This window comes from Ranitomeya variabilis, chromosome 1 (genome assembly GCF_051348905.1).
Source record: "Ranitomeya variabilis isolate aRanVar5 chromosome 1, aRanVar5.hap1, whole genome shotgun sequence".
In the NCBI taxonomy this organism is placed as follows: Eukaryota; Metazoa; Chordata; class Amphibia; order Anura; family Dendrobatidae; genus Ranitomeya; species Ranitomeya variabilis.
The window spans coordinates 350,785,400-350,806,737 of NC_135232.1; the positions used below are offsets into that span (position 1 = coordinate 350,785,400).

Here is a 21,338-nt window from a genome sequence, read left to right on the forward strand (position 1 = left end):
TTTGAACCCCCAAGTGCTTCACAGAAGTTTATAACGTAGAGCCGTGAAAATAAAAAATCGCATTTGTTTTCACAAAAATGATTTTTTCGCCCACAAATTCTTATTTTCACAAGGGTAACAGGAGAAATTAGACCACAAAAGTTGTTGTGCAATTTCTCCTGAGTACGTCGATACCCCATATGTGGAGGTAAACCACTGTTTGGGCGCACCGCAGAGCTTGGAAGTGAAGGAGCACCGTTTGACTTTTTCAATGCAGAATTGGCTGGAATTGAGATCGGATGCCATGTCGCGTTTGGAGAGTCCCTGATGTGCCTAAACAGTGGAAACCCCCCACAAGTGACACCATTTTGGAAACTAGACCCCCCAAGGAACTTATCTAGATGTGTGGTGAGCACTTTGAACCCCCAAGTGCTTCACAGAAGTTTATAACGTAGAGCCGTGAAAATAAAAAATCTCATTTTTTCTACAAAAATGATCTTTTTGCCCCCAAATTTTTATTTTCACAAGGGTAACAGGAGAAATTAGACCACAAAAGTTGTTGTACAATTTCTCCTGAGTACGTCGATACCCCACATATGGGGGTAAACTACTGTTTGGGCGCACCGCAGAGCTTGGAAGAGAAGGAGTGTCGTTTTACTTTTTCAATGTAGAATTGGCTGGAATTGAGATCGGACGCCATGTCACGTTTGGAGAGCCGCTGATGTGCCTAAACAGTAGAGACCCCCCACATATGACACCATTTTGGAAACTAGACCCCTTAAGGAACTTATCTAGATGTGTGGTGAGCACTTTAAACCCCCAGGTGCTTTACAGAAGTTTATAACGTAGAGCCGTGAAAATAAAAAAATCGCATTTTTTCTACAAAAATGATCTTTTTGCCTCCAAATTTTTATTTTACCAAGGGTAACAGGAGAAAATGGACCCCAGAAGCTGTTGTACAATTTGTCTTGAGTACGCCGACACCCCATATGTGGGGGTAAACCACTGTTTGGGCGCATGGCTGAGCTCGGAAGCAAAGGAGCGCCATTTGACTTTTCAATGCAAAATTGACTGGAATTGAGATCGGACGCCATGTCGCGTTTGGAGAGCCCCTGATGTGCCTAAACAGCAGAAACCCCCCAAAAGTGACCCCATTTTGGAAACTAGACCCCCCATGGAACTTATCTAGATGTGTAGTGAGAACTTTGAATGCCCAAGTGCATCACAGAAGTTTATAATGCAGAGTCGTGAAAATAAAAAATATATATTTTTTAACAATAAAAATTTTTTAGCCCCCAAGTTTTTATTTTCACAAGGGTAACAAGAGAAATTGGACCCCAAAGTTGTTGTCCAGTTTGTCCTGAGTATGCTGGTACCCCATATGTGGGGGTAAACCACTGTCTGGGCGCACGGCAGAGCTCGGAAGGGAAGGAGTGCCATTTTGGAATGCAGACTTTGATAGAATTGTCTGCGGGCGTTATGTTGCCTTTGCAGACCCCTAATGTACCTAAACAGTAGAAACCCCCAACAAGTGACCCCATTTTGGAAAATAGACCCCCCAAGGAACTTATCTAGATATGTGGTGAGAACTTTGAATGCCCAAGTGCTTCACAGAAGTTTATAATGCAGAGTAGTGAAAATAAAACATATTTTTTTTCCCACAAAAAAGATTTGTTTAGCCCCCAAATTTTTATTTTCACAAGGGTAACAAGAGAAATTGGACCCCAAAAGTTGTTGTCCAATTTGTCCTGAGTATGCTGGTACCCCACATGTGGGGGTAAACCACTGTTTGGGCGCACGGCAGAGCTCAGAAGGGAAGGAGCGCCATTTTGGAATGCAGACTTTGATAGAATTGTCTGCGGGCGTTATGTTGCGTTTGCAGACCACTAATGTACCTAAACAGTAGAAACCCCCAACAAGTGACCCCATTTTGGAAAATAGACCCCCCAAGGAACTTATCTAGATATGTGGTGAGAACTTTGAATGCCCAAGTGCTTCACAGAAGTTTATAATGCAGAGTAGTGAAAATAAAAAATATTTTTTTTCCCACAAAAAAGATTTTTTTAGCCCCCAAATTTTTATTTTCACAAGGGTAACAAGAGAAATTGGACCCCAAAAGTTGTTGTCCAATTTGTCCTGAGTATGCTGGTACCCCATCTGTGGGGGTAAACCACTGTTTGGGCGCACGGCAGAGCTCAGAAGGGAAGGAGCGCCATTTTGGAATGCAGACTTTGATAGAATTGTCTGCGGGCGTTATGTTGCGTTTGCAGACCACTAATGTACCTAAACAGTAGAAACCCCCAACAAGTGACCCCATTTTGGAAAATAGACCCTCCAAGGAACTTATCTAGATATGTGGTGAGAACTTTGAATGCCCAAGTGCTTCACAGAAGTTTATAATGCAGAGTAGTGAAAATAAAAAATATTTTTTTTTCCCACAAAAAAGATTTTTTTAGCCCCCAAATTTTTATTTTCACAAGGGTAACAAGAGAAATTGGACCCCAAAAGTTGTTGTCCAATTTGTCCTGAGTATGCTGGTACCCCATATGTGGGGGTAAACCACTGTTTGGGCGCACGGCAGAGCTCGGAAGGGAAGGAGCGCCATTTTGGAATGCAGACTTTGATAGAATTGTCTGCGGGCGTTATGTTGCGTTTGCAGACCCCTAATGTACCTAAACAGTAGAAACCCCCACAAGTGACCAAATTTTGGAAACTAGACCCCCTAAGGAACTTATCTAGATATGTGGTGAGAACTTTGAAAGCTCAAGTGCTTCACAGAAATTTATAATGCAGAGTAGTGAAAATAAAAAAAAAATATTTTTTTCCAACAAAAAAGATTTTTAGCCCCCAAGTTTTTATTTTCACAAGGGTAACAGGAGAAATTGGACCCCAAAGGTTGTTGTCCAATTTATCCCGAGTACGCTGATGCCCCATATGTGGGGGTAAACCACTGTTTGGGCGCACGGCAGAGCTCAGAAGGGAGGGAGTACCATTTGACTTTTTTAGCGCAAAATTGGCTGTCGTGTTTGGAGACCCCCTGATGTACCTAAACAGTGGAAACCCCCCAATTCTAACTCCAACCCTAACCCCAACACAGCCCTAACCCTAATCTCAACCCGATCCATAATCCTAATCAAAACCCTAAATCCAACACACCCCTAACCCTAATCCCAACCCTAACCCTAATCCCAACCCTAACCCTAATCCCAACCCTAATCCCAAACGTAACACTAATCCCAACCCTAATCCAAACCCTAACCCTAATCCCAACTCTAACCCTAACTTTAGCCCCAAACCTAACTTTAGCCCCAACCCTAACCATAACTTTAGACCCCGTCGTCACAAAAAAAGTTCAATGTAACCTTTTTTTTGTACGTCGCATCCGCCATTTCCGCGGATGCGTGGCCGTAACTCTGCCCCCTCCTCCCCAGGACATAGACTGGGCAGCGGATGCGTTGAAAAACTGCATCCGCTGCCCACGTTGTGCACAATTTTCACAACGTGCGTCGGTACATCGGGCCGACGCATTGCGACCGCCCCGTACCGACGCAAGTGTGAAAGAAGCCTAAGGCTACTTTCACACTAGCGTCGTACTCGGCCCATCTCCAACGACGCATTGCGACGGAAGCCAAAAAACGCTAGTGTGAAAGTAGCCTAACCCTAACCCTAGCCCTAACCCTAACCCTAAATTTAGCCCCAACCCTAACCCTAACTCTAACCCTAACCCTAACCCTAACTCTAACCCTAACCCTAACTCTAACCCTAACCCTAACCCTAACTCTAACCCTAACTCTAACCCTAACTCTAACCCTAACTCTAACCCTAACCCTAACCCTAACCCTAACCCTAATTTTAGCCCCAACTTGTCTTCTCCTGCCGGCCGGCAGATGGCAGCAGATGGCGGGCGCACTGCGCATGCGCCCGCCATGATGAAAAAGCCGGCTGGCAGGAGAAGACAGAAGAGGACCCAGGGACCCCGGTTGAGTATGTTAGGGTCCCCGAATCCCCCTATTTCTCTGTCCTCTGATGTGCGATCACATCAGAGGACAGAGAAATAACTGATCGCTTTTTCTTTTTTTTTTTGCGGTCGCCGGTAAACTGTTAATTACCGGCGATCGCAAAGCAGGGGTCGGTGCAAACCGACCCCGATCATGTTCTTTGGGGTCTCGGCTACCCCCGGCAGCCGAGACCCCAAATAACATCCGGGTGCCGGGCGGCGGGCGCACTGCGTGTGCGCCCGCCATTTTTTCCCGGAAAAAAGATGGCGGCGCCCATGGGGAGACACGAGGAGCACCGGGGGAGGTAGGTAAGTATTGGGGGGCTATTGGGGGCCATCGGGGACCACATTTCTCTGTCCTCCGATGTGCGATCACATCGGAGGACAGAGAAATTAAACGGCAAATCGCGTTTTTTTTTTTTTGTTGAAACCGCCGGTAAACGGTTAATTACCGGCGATCGCAACTCGGGGGTCGGTAAAAAACCCCCGAATCATGTTCTCTGGGGTCTCGGCTACCCTCGGCAACCGAGACCCCAGAGAAAATCCGCCTCTGGGGGGCGCTATTCACTTTTTCCACAGCGCCGTTAATTAACGGCGCTGTGGATTAAGTACCCTTAGCGGCCGCCGTTAAAAGGCGTATCGGCGGTCGTTAAGGGGTTAAAACTAGTTATTTTTTATATCTACAGTTGCTTAGGAAATATGTCTAAAAAGAAGAAAAAATATTGCTTACTGTATGCACAGCCGTACACTTCTACTCTCATTCCAATCCTGCCATTCTCATTCCAATCCAATGGGTTGAAACGTAGGTATCTTGCTCGTATGTGGTTCTGAAGCTTGTAGTAAACAACGCTGTCAGCATTTGTATTTCCTATAAATTCCTAAAATGACAAAATTGGACAATAATATATACATATATTAGAAAAACAGGAGTGCCAGAAAATAAATTTCTGATAAAATATACCTGGGTACATTACGTTATTTGCATTTTCAACATAAAGCAGTGCTCCCAACTTAGATCTTTTTTTATTCGCTAAACCTGTCTAAATACGTTTTGTACAGTGCAATAAAATACTTACTGATTGACATCTCCTCCAGTTTCAAGCACTGCATCTGTCCTCGTCTCACTCTAGATCACATTGGGGTTTGTGTGTGAACCAGAAATCACTTTTCTGATGTAAGTCTATGGAACATTGTTTTGATGCTCAATAGGCTTACATTGTTAAAAAACATTTCAGAATTTTAGTCATGTGAGTGAGAATCAGTATTTTATTGCACTTACACTGCATAACTCACATATTTAGACAGGTTTAGGGAATAAAAATATTTTTGTGAGTGATTCTTTATAAACATACCTTCCTAGTTGAGATTATACAGCCAGTGCCTAAAACATGCTGCCCGCTGATTAGGCAGCATAAATCAGCTGTGAGGTTCCCTTTATTATCGCAAGAAACAATAAGGTAATGATGCATTGAACTCATATGAACTCGAGCATGAGAAAATATTCTGAAAAGTTCCCAAGCTCGAGTTCATATGAGTTCATCCAGCAGGGGGCACATCACCACGACTCGAGGTAACTACAGTACATTCCCCTGCATTCCATTCACTCACCAAGTTTTACAGACAGGAGCACAGCTGCATTAGCAGAGCTCCTGGGTGTAAAATGATTTAACCCCTTCAGATGGATTTACAGCGAGGGACAAGACTGAAAGACGGAAGGTATGGAATATTGTTGTTTGTTTTTTATAACTTTGTTTCAGGTGACAAGGGTCTTCAGGTGGATTAAGAGTATAATAAAATATTAAAACACCATGTGTCTTTATTTCATTAAAATACTTTTTAATAATGTATGTGTGTTTTATTAACCATTTCGTACTATTGGATTAATAATGGATAGGTGTCATAATTGATGCCTCTCCATTATTAACCTGGCTTAATGTCACCTTACAATAGCAAGGTGACATTAACCCTTCATTACCCCATATCCCACCGCTACAAGGGAGTGAGAAGAGAGAGGCTAAGTTCCAGAATAGGCGCATCTTACAGATGTGCCTTTTCTGGGGTGGCTGGCGGCAGATGTTTTTAGCCAGGGGGGGTCCTATAACCATGGTCCCTCCCTAAGCTATTAATATCTGCCCTCAGTCACTGGCTTTCCCACTCTGGCGGAGAAAATTTCACGGGAGCCCACGCCAATTTTTTCCAGGATTTAACCCTTTAATTTAATAGCTAGAGCCCCCAAATTTTAGAGACACTTCTTACATTAGTAAAGAGGAATATGTAATAAAAGAAGGGATATGAGATGGTTTACTGTATGTAAACCATGTCTCATATCCTGTCGGGTTTGTGAAGGAGATAGGAAAAGCCGTCAATTGAATTACTGGCTTTTCTGCTATCTAGCACTGAATTAAATATAAATATATATATATATATATATATATATATATATATATATATATGTGTCTCACTGACATATATATATATATATATATATAGATAAATATAGACTGTATACGTTTTTAAGAATATTTGAGCCGATGGATCCATGATATGTCCATTTTGCAAGCCTGTGAGAAAAAAATGCCATACGGAAGCCATACGGATGCCATACGGATGACACACGGATAAATTTGTGCGTAAAAATCGCATCCTTGTATTGAATACAGAACAGTGTTTTGGGACAATTACTGCGTATTACAGCCGAAAAAAACGGACCGTATTTCTATACGCTGAGTGTGACGCCGGCCTTATAGTTTTTTAGGGTTTCTTTTACAAATAATTAATAATAAAAAATGTCAAATGTGTAAAATTATTGTTTAACAGAATTCATTTTTTTTCTAATCATTAGTATAAAGGGAATCTGTCACCCCAAAAACCGTATATGAGCTAAGGCCAACGCCATCACCGGCATTCTGTAATGCTGTAGATAAGCCCCCGATGTAACCTGAAAGGTAAGAAAAACAGGTTATATTATACTCACCCAGAGGCGGTCCCAGTTAATTTCCGGGTCTGGTGCCTCCCATCTTCATATGATGACGTCCTCTTCTTGTCTTCCTGCCATGGTTCCTGGCATACTGATTTGCCCTGTTGAGGGCAGAGCAAAGTACTGCAGTGCACAGGTGCTGGGAAAGGTCAGAGAGGCCCAGTGCCTGCACACTGGAGTAATTTGCTCTGCCCTCAACAGTGCAGACAAAGTACGCCTGCGCCGGAGCCGCGGCAAGAAGACAAGAAGAGGACGTCATCGTATGAAGATGGGAGGAGCCAGACCAGGACCGCAATGCCCATCAGACCTGAAACGTACCGGGACCGCCCCTGGGTGAGTATAATATAACCCGTTTTTTTACCTTTCAGGTTACATCGGGGGCTTATCTACAGCATTCCAGAATGCTGTAGATAAGCCCCTGATTCTGGTGGCCTTAGCTCATATATGATTTTTGGGGTGACAGATTCCCTTTAAATTGCATTAAAGATTCAATAACATTCAAAAAATGTTCTGGGTCCTAAAAATGGAACTGGATCCAAAACAACTGTTTAACACTAGAAGTCCCAGAGAGGGGTCATTTAACATTTCTACCTTTGGAACCCCGAGACGGGTCGAATGACCTGAAGGATTTTAGCTAACATCCTCTAATCACTGTCTTTTGTTCTGTAATTAAGGCCATTACTGTCGCACCACAGGAGGTTGTTGTTTTCCATTGAGTTTAGCCATTTAGTTTCTAGTTAGTTCTATTCAGTTTATTGTATTTGATAAAATAAAGACTATACATATTGTATTTAGTTTAGTTTTATTTGAGCAAAAAAGCACTGAAACAATGAATCATTTTTAAAATAGAGAATTAGACATTTTAGAGCAAGGTACAGCTGTGAGTAATGACCAGAAGCATTTGTGTCTAAGGTCTCAAGCACACTAGCGAAAAAAAATCGTGCAAAAATCGCACAAGAGGACTGAAATTTCAGTGTGAAAAATATACAAAAGAACAACTATTATTTGTTTCCATGCTTTTTATTTTTGTTATAAAAATAATAAAAAAATACAAGGAATAAAACAATTCCACACATATTTACAATAGGCTGCAGTGGGGGGCCGTATGTGTGTGGGAGTGGCATGTCCTTCTTGTGTGACTAGCATTTCAGTACTCACTCAGCAGTCTGTCTGCACTGTCGGAACATACCTGGCACAGCCTGGGTATGTCCCTGGTACGTTTGCCACATGTGTATTAGTAGCAGTCAACACATCTCTCAGTTGCACAATTGTTCGTGCATCGATGGTTGACCTGACACTTCGCCATTTTGCCAGGGCTGGGTGTGGAAGGTTCTTGCCGAAGGAGTTTCTCCTTGCGTGCCTTCTTTTCAGTCACATGAGAGCCACCTAACTCTTTTGCAAGCTCAACCAGGAAGTCCACTCGTCTCTCCTGCACCCCAGTGCATGCCTGATAAAGAACATGAGCATTCAGTGCTGCCATGTCAATCTTGTTGTAGAACACGGTGACTGGCCATCTCTGTGTTCCTGCATGCACGCTGTACTCCCGCACCATTTGGTCCATTACATCCACACCACACTTTGTGTGGTTGAACTGTGTGACCGTGTTTGGCTTCCTTTTGTTGGTATCCTCAGTCTCAACCACGCTGTGCATGCTGCTGGGAATGTAGACGGCCTTCTTTCGTTTGGGTGCATACACTGTCAGTGTGGCACCAGTGGTTGAAAACACCTGAGTTTTGAATTCAGTGTGGTCCATCTGTCTAGCGGATTGAGGAATTTCCCGGTGACTCTTGTTGACTGTGCTGAGGATAGTGGTTTTCCGGCTAAGCAGTTGTTGTGCAAGTGACAATGATGTAAAGAAATTGTCCGTTGTTACAGTTATGCCCTTGTCCATGAATGGTTCCATCAGCCTCATCACTACAGTTTCGGACAGTCTCAAGTCGCAAGCCACACAAAACTTGATGCCAAACTTGTCTGGTTTTCTGGTTTCTGGTTTTCTGGTTTTCTGGTTGTCTGGATGTGTCGACCAGGGTTGTAGGATGCGATGCAGTTGGTAACAAACGATCTCCACACATCGGAGATTGCAGCAAACTTATCAGTCTCCACTCGCTCACTGCCTGTGAACATGCTATCAAAGCGTAGGTGTTGCATGATGTCTTGGAAGTGGTTTTGGGTCATAGTTGCAATTATCCTTGGGTTTACCAGGTTTGCTGACCAGCTGTCACGTAGTGATGGAATCTTGGTCACCCCCCACAAGATAATGACTGAAATAAATGCCATTAGTTCCGGGAGACCCATGAACCAATCCACTTGCTCCGTGTGACCTGCATGTTGAGTAGTCCATTCTTGAATGCTACGAAGCATGTCAAGAGTGATAAAACAGAGGAAGCTCTGAAGGCGACTCCAGACACTTCGTCTGGCCTTAGCACTTGGCTCTCCATCTGTAGGGTACGGCTCTATTGGGGTGAAATGGAGACGTTTCCCCACTTGGTCGTCACGCCACACTGTGCCATCTTTTGCCATCTCTGTCAGCTCACTCGCCAACCGAGCTCTCTTTTTTGGTAGAGGAGCAGTCTCCTCATCTGCAAGATAAATAATTTCAAATTAACATTTTGTTTTGGTTCTAAAGGCTAGGTACACATTTGAGAGAATTTCAGTTCCCTGCCTCCACATGTTCCCCGCATGCAGGAGAGCAGGGAACACGGTCCCTAGCAACCCGCTGTGTTTACTGGATACCAGCTACACAGTGGGCTGCGGGGAGTGCAATTCGCACCCCCGCACAGAGAACTCCTCAAAATTCGTTCCCTGGGGAGGGGGGGATGCAGGGGTGCGAATCGCACTCCCCGCAGCCAGCTGTGTAGCTGGTAACCAGTAAACACAGTGTGCTAGGGACCGCGTTCCCCGCTCTCCCACATGCGGGGAACATGCAGAGGCTGAGAAAATTTCTAAGTTCCCTGCTGGATTCGCAGGGAACTGAAATTCTGTCAAATGTGAACCTATAATATTAGAACACAGCGATACCACAGATACAGAGGATATGATAATATATCTATATTATTCCCAATACCATAATTCACCAATTCATGGTATGCTATGTAAATTAGTGACTACCGCCACCAAGTGGAGAGAAAGACCCAATCACCTTACCTACAGATCACCAGAAAGTAACCACAGCAAGGAATTATATTAGAAAAATATTTTTATTCTCCATATACAGCAACAACAATATATATAACAGTTTACATTAAAAAATTATATCATATAAAATCAATAACTGTACACAACACAGGACAAATAGTAATATATAATCTGACGGCTACCCCACTATTGCATAAAAGATCCCTGCCAGGAACAGGCTATATTAGTTTCACTGCTCCTATTAACAATGTGTAAAAAATATTAAAAAATTACTCAAAGTGCAAAAGTGCTGAAGAAATCCACTATTATATATCACAAAATTAATAAGCAACGTGCAATGTGCTAAAACTGCACTCAGCAACAAATGCCAAAAGTGCAGTAGTGCTGAAGAAATATATGTGTCTTAAAACACCATACAAAAAGTGCAATGTGCTGAGACTGCACTCTGGCAGCCAACTTCCGTGCTTAAAGTACAACACTGTGCAGGAAAACGGAAGGGACCATGTATATAAAATATATGCGGGTATATACCTTGGGATAGCCGTGTCCTGTGGTGCCACACCCCAACGCGCGTTTTGGACTATTTCCTTCGTCAGGGGGTCATATAAGCTGGTCCAAAAAGATTATTTATACTATACGTCCTCCTATCCCTATCGCCCCTAGTTTGTCCGGCGCAGTCAGGAGGACCCGGAAGTCCGCAATCCTGCCCCACGTGACCGGACGCACAGGACAGAGTCCCGACGCTACCAAGGCCACTAGGACGCCGGATCACGGACCCCGGATCGCAAACCATGCATGCGCACCACCAGGAGCGAAGTATAGGAGGAGTCCACACTACCAATGGCTCTGTAATACAGGTAACTACCAGATGCCAATTGCCACCTACCGACATAATCCCCCACCTATATGTTTCACCTATGTCTATTTAGAATATGGAAACTACAAGGGATATAAGTCCTACAATAAACAGGTGCCGTAATCACATCATCCAATACAATACATATACTATACCTAAATTATAGCCATATCTATCCACCCTTGACATTATAACTATATAAACATACCCATATATAGCAACCTATAGTATACAGGAACCTTCCAAATATTCTAACACACATTCCTTGCTGTGGTTACTTTCTGGTGATCTGTAGGTAAGGTGATTGGGTCTTTCTCTCCAAATGTGAACCTAGCCTAAAAAAGATAGTCAGGAAATAAAATTAGGTAATTTGAAAAATCTAACCTGAAGACAGCTCAGGGTCCGAATCCGGTTGAAGGACTATGTCTTCTCCATCTGAGTCAGAAGGGTTGGTGTTGCTTAGGATCAGTTCAAATGCCTGTTGAATAGTGTGCCTGCTCTGCATTTTGTTTCTTGTGAACAAAATAGGTGAAGCAGTCACCTATTTATCCCCCACAGCACAAAAGGCTGCATGCAAATTTGCTAAGGTGTTAGCAACCTTATGCATATCCCCTGCACAACAATGCATCTGGGGGTGGGCAGACACACTCAGGAGCAGCTTACATTCTTTTGTTTACACTATCTTACAAGACCTTTGTTGAGGTGGATCAACACAATTGCCCCCTGCATATTCCTCAGGCACATTTACAAATGAAAGGTTGCTAATTGAAGCCATGAGAGTTGTCAGTTTGGACTAAAGGTACCTTCACACGAAGCGACGCTGCAGCGATAGCGACAACGATGCTGATCGCTGCAGCGTCGCTGTTTGATCGCTGGAGAGCTGTCACACAGACCGCTCTCCAGCGACCAACGATGCCGAGGTCCCCGGGTAACCAGGGTAAACATCGGGTTGCTAAGCGCAGGGCCGCGCTTAGTAACCCGATGTTTACCCTGGTTACCAGCGTAAAAGTAAAAAAAACAAACAGCACATACTTACATGCGTCCCCCAGCGTCTGCTTCCTGACACTGACTGAGCTCCGGCCCTAACAGCAGAGCGGTGACGTCACCGCTGTGCTTTCACTTTAGGGCCGGCGCTCAGTAATGTCAGGAAGCAGACGCTGGGGGACGCATGTAAGTATGTGCTGTTTGTTTTTTTACTTTTACACTGGTAACCAGGGTAAACATCGGGTTACTAAGCGCGGCGCGGCGCTTGGTAACCCGATGTTTACCCTGGTTACCAGTGTAAAACATCGCTGGGTATCGTTGCTTTTGCTTTCAAACACAACGATACACAGCGATCGGACGACCAAATAAAGTTCTGGACTTTATTCAGCGACCAGCGACATCACAGCAGGATCCTGATCGCTGCTGCGTGTCAAACGAAACGATATCGCTAGCCAGGACGCTGCAACGTCACGGATCGCTAGCGATGTCGTTTCGTGTGAAGGTACCTTAAGGGTCATTTGACCCTCTTCAGGACTTCAGGGGGAGCTCGAAATTTCTGGGACTTCTAGTGTTAAAAAAAACTTGTATAAAATGTGATATTTTGTGTATCAGTTGCCTCCATTTACAATATTTATACAAGAAAATATAAAAATACAACTGTAGTATTGAAAGAAATGCTAATGGTAATATTACTATCTTTAGATTTCTGTGTTATAGCATGCTTTAAGAAAAGTTAAGGGAAGAGTTGAAATTTGAAAACAGAATCTGTCACAGAGTTGTTCTGACCTAATCTGAGAGTGACATAATGTAAGGGCAGAGACCAAGATTCCAGCAATATGTCACTTACTGGGCTGCTTGCTGCTGTTTTGATAAAATTCCTGTATTAACCGCAGTAGATTGTCACTAGTTAACTTACTACCATCTAGTCCTCCATATTTATGAGCTCTGTATAACTCCACCCCACCACTGCTTTCTACCTATGCAAAGTGTACACAGAAAGCTGCCAATCAGTGGTGTGGGCGGAGTTATATAGAGCCCAGTAAGTGATAAATCACTAAAATCAGGGTCTTTGTCCCTACATTCTGTTGCTGTCAGGTGGGTACTCTTTAAAGGGCTTTTACAACAAATTAAAGTGACTTATAGAGGTTCAAAATGCTCTTGGTGGTGTCTGCACCATCATTTATTGTCATGGCATTATGGAATTATTTTATGCATGGTAATGCAGTGGCAGATTACACATCATCACATTACAATGACAATAGGAAAAGGCGGTTATACTCTGGTGACCAATGTAACAGTGGTATATTTAAGAGATTAGTATATTTTTACATTTCATTAAAATGATAATAATTCAACTTTTCAATCCATTATGAAAACAATTCTTTCAAAGTAGAAAGTTTCTTCTAGCATTGCAGGTCGTGTTGAAGTTTATAGTGATTTAACTGATAGGTAAAATAGAGTATATATTGTATTATCTTTGCTTTTTTGGTACGTTTTCTAAGTATCGTCTTTTGATTCTGTGAGACAGTTGAAAGCATTATCTAAATCATCTTAAAATGGGAAGCAGACTATGTTAAAATAGAATTTGCATATAGATTAAAAACAATTTAGCCTTTCTAAAAAAAAGTGGAATCTGTATTTATTCACTGCAAAATGCACCTATTTACTAGGAAATTTAACAACACTTGTGTATTAAATCAAGCAAGTGACCTAAGAATTATTGTTGAACTTTCTTTGTTTTTAAAGATACTCATTAAAAGCAACTGAATTGAATTTCTCTAGATTCTTAGCTAAGCAAGAAACAGCTTGTGTTAAAGGAAGAAAGAAACTTCATCATACTATGATTATAGCTGGTTCATATTTTGTAGTAAGGCTCCATGATAAGAGACATTGCTTTTTTCTATACTGTATATGCCAATAGTATAGCATTGTTGTATACAGACCAAAGGATTAGTCAACCGCAGGTTTAAATCCTTCAAGACAATACAATATTGTGGAGAAAAATATATAAATATTTTAATTACCTTCCTTTTGGGAAGGGGCAGGCGGCCAAAAATTTTTTGATCTCAAAAAATTGGCCAGAATATGCAAATGACTCTCTGATCAAAGTGTGATCACTCTGTGATCCACTTTGGATGAGAAGATTGAGGAAACAATTTCTTCATCTTCTTCATTCTGTCAGTTGGCAGAAATCGGACGGCACTGAGATATCAACCAAGTGCAGTCAAACCCCCTTTGTCACCCCCTTAGATAAAAATAATAATAAAATGTATTTTTTTCATTCTTTGCAGTTATGGCTTTGGTTGAGACTAGGGTTAGGGTTGGGGTTAGAGCTAGGGTTAGGGTTAGGGCTAGGGTTAGAGCTAGGGTTAGGGTTGGGCTAAGCTTAGGGTTGGGGCCAGGGTTATGGCTGGGGTTAGAGCTAGGGTTAGTGTTGGGATAGGGTTGGGGCTGGGGTTAGGGTTATGTTGTAGTTATGGTTGGGGATATGGTTGTGGTGTTGGGATTAGTGTTGTGGTGAGGGTTAGGGTTAGGATTAGGGCTAGGATTGAGATTAGGGTTAGAAGTGTGTGTGTTGGGGTCAGGGTTGGGGTAAGAGTTGTGTTAGGGTTGGAGAATTGGGGGGTTTCCACTGTTTAGGTACATCAGGGGGTCTCTAAACGCGACATGGTGCCCGCCATTGATTCCAGCCAAATTTGTGTTCAAAAAGTCAAATGGTGCTCCCTCCCTACTGAGCCCTGCAATGTGCCCAAACAGTAGCTTTTTCCTTCTAACAAGGTATCAGAGAAAGGAGAAATTGCACAACAAATTTTGTGGTCCATTTTCTCATGATACTCTTGTGAAAAAAAAAAGTTTGGGTCTAAAGTACATTTTTTGTGAAACAGGTAAAATGTTCATTTTTTCCTTCCACTTGCTTTAGTTCTCATGAAGCACCCGAAGGGTTAATCAACTTCTTGAATGTGGTTTTGCGCACCTTGATGGGTGCAGTTTTTAGAATGGTGTCACTTTTGGGTATTTTCTGTCATATTGACCCCCCAAACTCACTTCAAATGTGAGGTGGTCCCTAAAAAAAAATGTTTTGGGAATTTTATTGGAAAAATTAGAAATCACTGGTCAAATTGTAACCCTTATAACTTCCTAACAATAAAACATGTTTAAAAAATTGTGCTGATGTAAAGTAGACATGTGGAAAATGTTATTTATTAACTATTTTGTGTGACATCTCTCTGATTTAACAGCATAAAAATTAAAAGTTTGAAAATTGCTAAATTTTCCAAACTTTTGTTAAATATCTATTTTTTTCATAAATATACGCAAGTCATATTGAAGGAATTTTACCACTACTATGAAATGCAATATGTTACAAAAAAACAATCTCAGAATCAGTGGGATGCGTTGAAGCATTCCAGAGCTATAAGTTCATAAAGTCACAGTGGTCAGAATTGGAAACATTGGCTTGGTCATTAAAGTCAAAATTTGCTCTGTTACTAAGGGGTTAAACAAAAAAAACTTTTTTTCCTGTTTTCAAGGACATTATATGTTAAAATAAATGGTGCAAGAAAAAACTAAACAAAAGGTTTAATTACAAAAAGTAAGTCTTCATACAACTTTGGAAAAAAATAATAGAATAATGATTTGTAGAATTAGTGGAGGAAAAATAAGTGCACATAAAAAAAAAATCGCTCATAAGTGAAGTGTTTCATGGCAGAGCATTGTGCTTGATCATTAAAGTAAGGTCTGCAGCAGACAACAGAGGCATAGCTATGGGTTCAGCTCAGCAGGGGGCAACATTTCTGAGTGGCGCCCTAACCAGGTAACCCTGTTTAAACCTATGGAGGTGCACCTGATTAACAGGTTTGAGGGAATCTCAGATGATGACTGCACTGTTAACTACTATATAATTATCTAAGGGTCACTTCCGTCTTTCGGTCTGTCCTTCTGTCTGTCTTTCTTTCTGTCATGGATATTCATTGGTCACGGCCTCTGTCTGTCATGGAATCCAAGTCGCTGATTGGTTTCGCCAGCTGCCTGTCATGGCTGCTGCAACCAATCAGCGACGGCCACAGTCCGATTAGTCCCTCCCTACTCCCCTGCAGTCAGTGCCCAGCGCCCGCTCCATACTCCCCGCAGTCATGGCTCACACAGGGTTAATGCCAGCGGTAACGGACCACGTTATGCCGCGGGTAACTCACTCCGTTACCACTGCTATTAACCCTGTGTAACCAAGTTTTTACTATTGATGCTGCCTATGCAGCATCAATAGTAAAAACATCTAATGGTAAAAATAATAAAAAAAATAAAAATCATTATATACTCACCTTTCTCCGCTTCTTGCGACGCTCCGGTGACCGTTCCATGCAAGCGGCAGGTTCTGGTGCTAAGGATGGTATGCGACAAGGACCTGCCATAACATCACAGTCATCTGACCACGACGTCATCACAGGTCCTGCACGAGAAGGACCTGCCATGACGTCACAGTCATGTGACCGCAACGTCATCACACCCTGGGACCGGAAGCTGCCGCCTGCACCGCACACAGGCGACAGAACTACAAGGGTACCCTCGGAAGGTGAGTATATGTTTATTTTTTTATTTTTTAACCTGTGACATACGTGGCTGGGCAATATACTACGTAGCTGGGCAATATACTATGTGACTGGCCAATATACTACGTGGCTGGGCAATATACTACGTGGCTCTGTGCTGTATACTATGTCACTGTGCAATATACTACGTGGCTCTGTGCTGTATACTACGTAACTGGGCAATATACTACGTCAGAGGTGTCAAACTGTCATTCCTCGAGGGCCGCCAACAGGTCATGTTTTCAGGATTTCCTTGTATTGCACAGGTGATAATTTAATCACCTGCACAGAATGATTCCAGCACCTTGTGGAATGCTAAGGAAATCCTGAAAACATGACCTGTTGACGGCCCTCGAGGAATGCAGTTTGACACCTCTGTACTACGTCACTGGGCAATACACTACGTAACTGGGCAATATACTACGTCACTGGGCAATATACTACATCACTGGGCAATATACTACATGGCTGGGCAATATACTACGTGGCTGGGCATCATACTATGTCACTGGGCAATATACTACGTGGCTGGGCAATATACTACGTGGACATGCATATTCTAGAATACCCGATGAGTTCGAATCGGGCCACCATCTAGTTGAAGATAAATCTCTATACAAAGAACTACACTAATAGCACTGCAATATAGTGGTCATATAGTAGCAGATACCAGACCTGCAGAACATATAAGAGATTACAGTACAGTTATATACAGCTGATGCTTTTCTGATGGAGTCTTTCACTTTTCCCATCTTTTCCATCTTGCTCAGACCCACATGATGACTTCTCTAGTTCACTAAAAAGACACATTTGACTTCTCACATTTCCAGCACCGTTTCCATCTACTTTCAGCCTGAACAAACTTCTCATCCTGCTGATACCGCAATGCTGAGCCACTGCTTCTGTATGTGTCCCTATAAATGCACTTGCTGTTTGGCACAATAACAGCACTCTTCTTAGTGCCCCACATAATAATGCCCACCACTGTGAACAGAGGCGTAGCTAGGGTATTAGTTTGGGGGGGGCGGGGGGAATTCTTAGTGGGTCTGTCTCCCTAACCAGGTAACCCTGATTACAGCTGTGGTGACAAACCCAATAGTGGATGTAGGAGAAACTCAGCAGATGACCGCACTGTTACTAAAAAAAATCTCTATACAAAAACCAACACTGATTACCGCCATCTCGTGACCATATAAAGAAAGATACCAGTACTGCAGAATGGTTAAGAGATTACAGTACAGTTACAGTACAGATAGTCACTTACAGCTTCTGTTCTTTCTGATGGAGTTGTTAACGTTCCCATCTTTTCCATCTGGCCCAGACTGACATGACATCTTCTTCCAGCCAAGACTCGACTGCAGAGATTACAACAAAGGCACAAATGACTTATCAATCACATTTCCAGCACCAGTCCCCATCTATTTCCACCCTGCTGATACCCCAATGCTTAGCCACTGCTGCCGTATGTGTTCCTATCGGCAACGCAATGCACAACGCAAATGTAAACGCATGCACAACGCAGCGTTTTGTGACGCATGCGTCCACTTTTGCATGGGTTTTGGCGAAAAAACTGCATCATGCAGCGTCCTCTGCGCCCTGACGCATGCACCACAGTTACGCACGCGTCACAAAACGCAAGTGCAACGCATGTCCATGTGCCCCCCATGTTAAATATAGGGGCGCATGATGCATGCGTCGCCGCGGCTGCGCCTGACGCAACGCTAATGTGAACGTAGCCTTACAGCACCAACTGTGTGGTACTGTGTGCCCTCTAGATCAGGGGTCAGGAACCTTGGCCCTCCAGCTGTGGGAGAACTACAATTCCCAGCATGCCTCAACTGCTGCAAGTTGCTAGGGCATGCTGGGAGTTGTAGTTTTATAACAGCTGGAGAGCCGAGGTTCCCCACCCCTGCTCTAGATAGTAAAACAAACCTCTAGAATATATTAATGCACTGTGCATGTGCACTAAAAACAGTGCCCACATTTTGCCCCTCGAAAGTAATAATGCCTTCTGTGTGCCCCTTTGACACCTACAATAACCTGAGTGCCCCTATAACAATAAGTGCCTACTCTTAACATTAAATAATGTCAAGTCTTCCCCTGTACAGCTCCTTCTATACAGTATGATGCCCTCCTATATACAGTATAATGACCACCATCCTGTATAGTACCACCCACACAGTATACTGACCCCTCAGTAGCCCCCAAACTATTTGATGGCCTCAACACCATATAATGTTTCCCACACAAAGACCTTACATTAGCTCCCACACAGAATGATGGCCCCTTCAAAGTAATACCCAGACTGTATGATGGCCCCTAATAGCCTATATAAAGTATAATGCAATCCATAGTCCTCAATACAGTATAATGCAATCTCCTTGGCCTCTATATATTAAATGTTAAAACCACAGATACACCAAAAATCGCTCCAAAAATATATATATATAAAACAATGTAATTAATGTATAAGAATACAGATACAATAATCCAGTGCTCTGTGAAAAAAGGTGAGAACCACCAAATCAGGAAGAACAGCTGTCATGGTTCCCAATGGCAAGGGAACGTAAGAAACATATAAATAACGAACGAGCTCTCGGGTGATGGAAACTCGAGTTGACCGTGAGCTAAATCTACCACACAACTAATAGTAGCCAGGGAGCATACCTACAGCTTCCTAAATGCCACGCGCCAGCCGGAGGACTAACTAAGCCTGGTAGAGGAAGAAACAGACCTGGCTTACCTCTAGGGAAATACCCCAAAAGATGATAGCAGCCCCCCACAAGTAATAACGGTGAAATAAGAGGAAAAGACATACACAGTATGAAAGTAGATTTAGCAAAGAGAGGTCCACTTACTAGATAGCAGAAGGATACAAAAGAGGACTTCACGGTCAACTGAAAACCCTTTCAAAAAACCATCCTGAAATTACTTTAAGACTCCTGTGTCAACTCATGACACAGGAGTGGCAATTTCAGCCCGCAAGAGCTTCCAGCTACAGAGAATTACAAAAACTGCAAACTGGACTAAAGATACAAAAACAAGGACAAAGTCCACTTAGCTGATCAGCAGACTAGTAGCAGGAACATGCAACCGAAGGCTCTGGTTACAATGATGACCGGCAAGGAAATGACTGGAGAGCAAGGCTAAATAGGAAACTCCCAAACGCTGATGGAAGCAGGTGAACAGAAGCAGCAAAGTGCAAACAAGTCACCAGTACCACCAGCAACCACCAGGGGAGCCCAAAAAGCGGATACACAACAGTACCCTCCCCTTAAGGAGGGGGCACCGAACCCTCACAAGAACCGCCAGGGCGATCTGGATGAGCCCTATGAAAGGCACGAACCAAATCCGAGGCATGAACATCAGAGGCAGTTACCCAAGAATTATCTTCCTGACCATAGCCCTTCCATTTAACCAGATATTGAAGTCTCCGTCTGGAAATACGGGAGTCCAAGATCTTTTCTACCACGTACTCCAATTCACCCTCCACCAGCACAGGAGCAGGAGGTTCAGTAGAAGGAACCACCGGTACCTCATATCTCCGCAACAGCGACCGATGGAACACATTATGGATAGTGAAAGATGCCGGGAGGTCCAAACGAAAGGAGACAGGGTTAAGAATCTCCAAAATCCTATAAGGACCGATGAACCGAGGCTTAAATTTAGGAGAAGAAACCCTCATAGGGACAAAACGGGAAGACAACCACACCAAGTCCCCAACACGAGGGTGGGGGCCAACACGACGACGGCGGTTAGCAAACTGCTGAGTCCTCTCCTGGGACAATTCCAAATTATCCACCACTTGTCCCCAAATCTGATGCAACCGATCCACTACCGCATCCACTCCAGGACAATCCGAAGATTCAACCTGACCAGATGAAAAACGCGGATGAAACCCTGAATTGCAAAAGAAAGGAGAAACCAAAGTGGCAGAACTAGCCCGATTATTAAGAGCAAACTCCGCCAACGGCAGAAAGGCAACCCAATCATCCTGATCCGCAGACACAAAACACCTCAAATAAGTCTCCAAAGTTTGATTAGTTCGTTCCGTCTGGCCATTGGTCTGAGGATGGAATGCAGACGAAAAAGACAAATCAATGCCCAACCTGGCACAGACTGCCCGCCAAAATCTAGACACGAACTGGGTACCCCTGTCAGAAACGATGTTTTCCGGAATACCATGCAGGCGAACCACATTCTGAAAAAACAGAGGGACCAACTCAGATGAGGAAGGCAACTTAGGCAATGGCACCAAATGAACCATTTTAGAAAAACGGTCACACACCACCCAGATGACAGACATCTTCTGAGAAACAGGGAGGTCCGAGATAAAGTCCATAGAGATGTGCGTCCAAGGCCTCTTCGGAATAGGCAAGGGCAACAACAACCCACTAGCCCTAGAACAACAAGGCTTGGCCAGAGCACACACATCGCAAGACTGCACAAAAACACGCACATCTCGAGACAGGGAAGGCCACCAGAAGGATCTAGCCACCAAATCTTTGGTGCCAAAAATTCCCGGATGACCTGCCAGAGTAGAAGAATGAACTTCCGAGATGACTCTAGTGGTCCACTCGTCAGGAACAAACAGTCTACCAGACGGACAACGATCAGGTCTATCCGCCTGAAATTCTTGCAAAGCACGTCGCAAATCAGGAGAGACAGCAGACAAAACCACTCCATCCTTAAGGACACCAGCAGGTTCAGAATTCCCAGGAGAGTCAGGCTCAAAACTCCTAGAAAGAGCATCTGCCTTCACATTCCTAGAACCCGGTAAGTACGAGACCACAAAATTAAACCGGGAAAAGAACAACGACCAAC

The 21,338-nt window shown here is 43.4% G+C and overlaps 1 protein-coding gene across 1 annotated transcript in view; it reads right to left on the reverse strand.

The window, feature by feature from the left end:
• LOC143818487 (contactin-associated protein-like 4) overlaps window positions 1-21,338 on the reverse strand; it is a 696,988-nt gene that overhangs the window by 349,448 nt on the left and 326,202 nt on the right. The window contains exon 4 of the mRNA XM_077299784.1: window positions 4,707-4,854. Coding sequence (XP_077155899.1) covers window positions 4,707-4,854 — 148 coding nt within the window. The remainder of the gene's footprint in view (window positions 1-4,706; window positions 4,855-21,338) is intronic.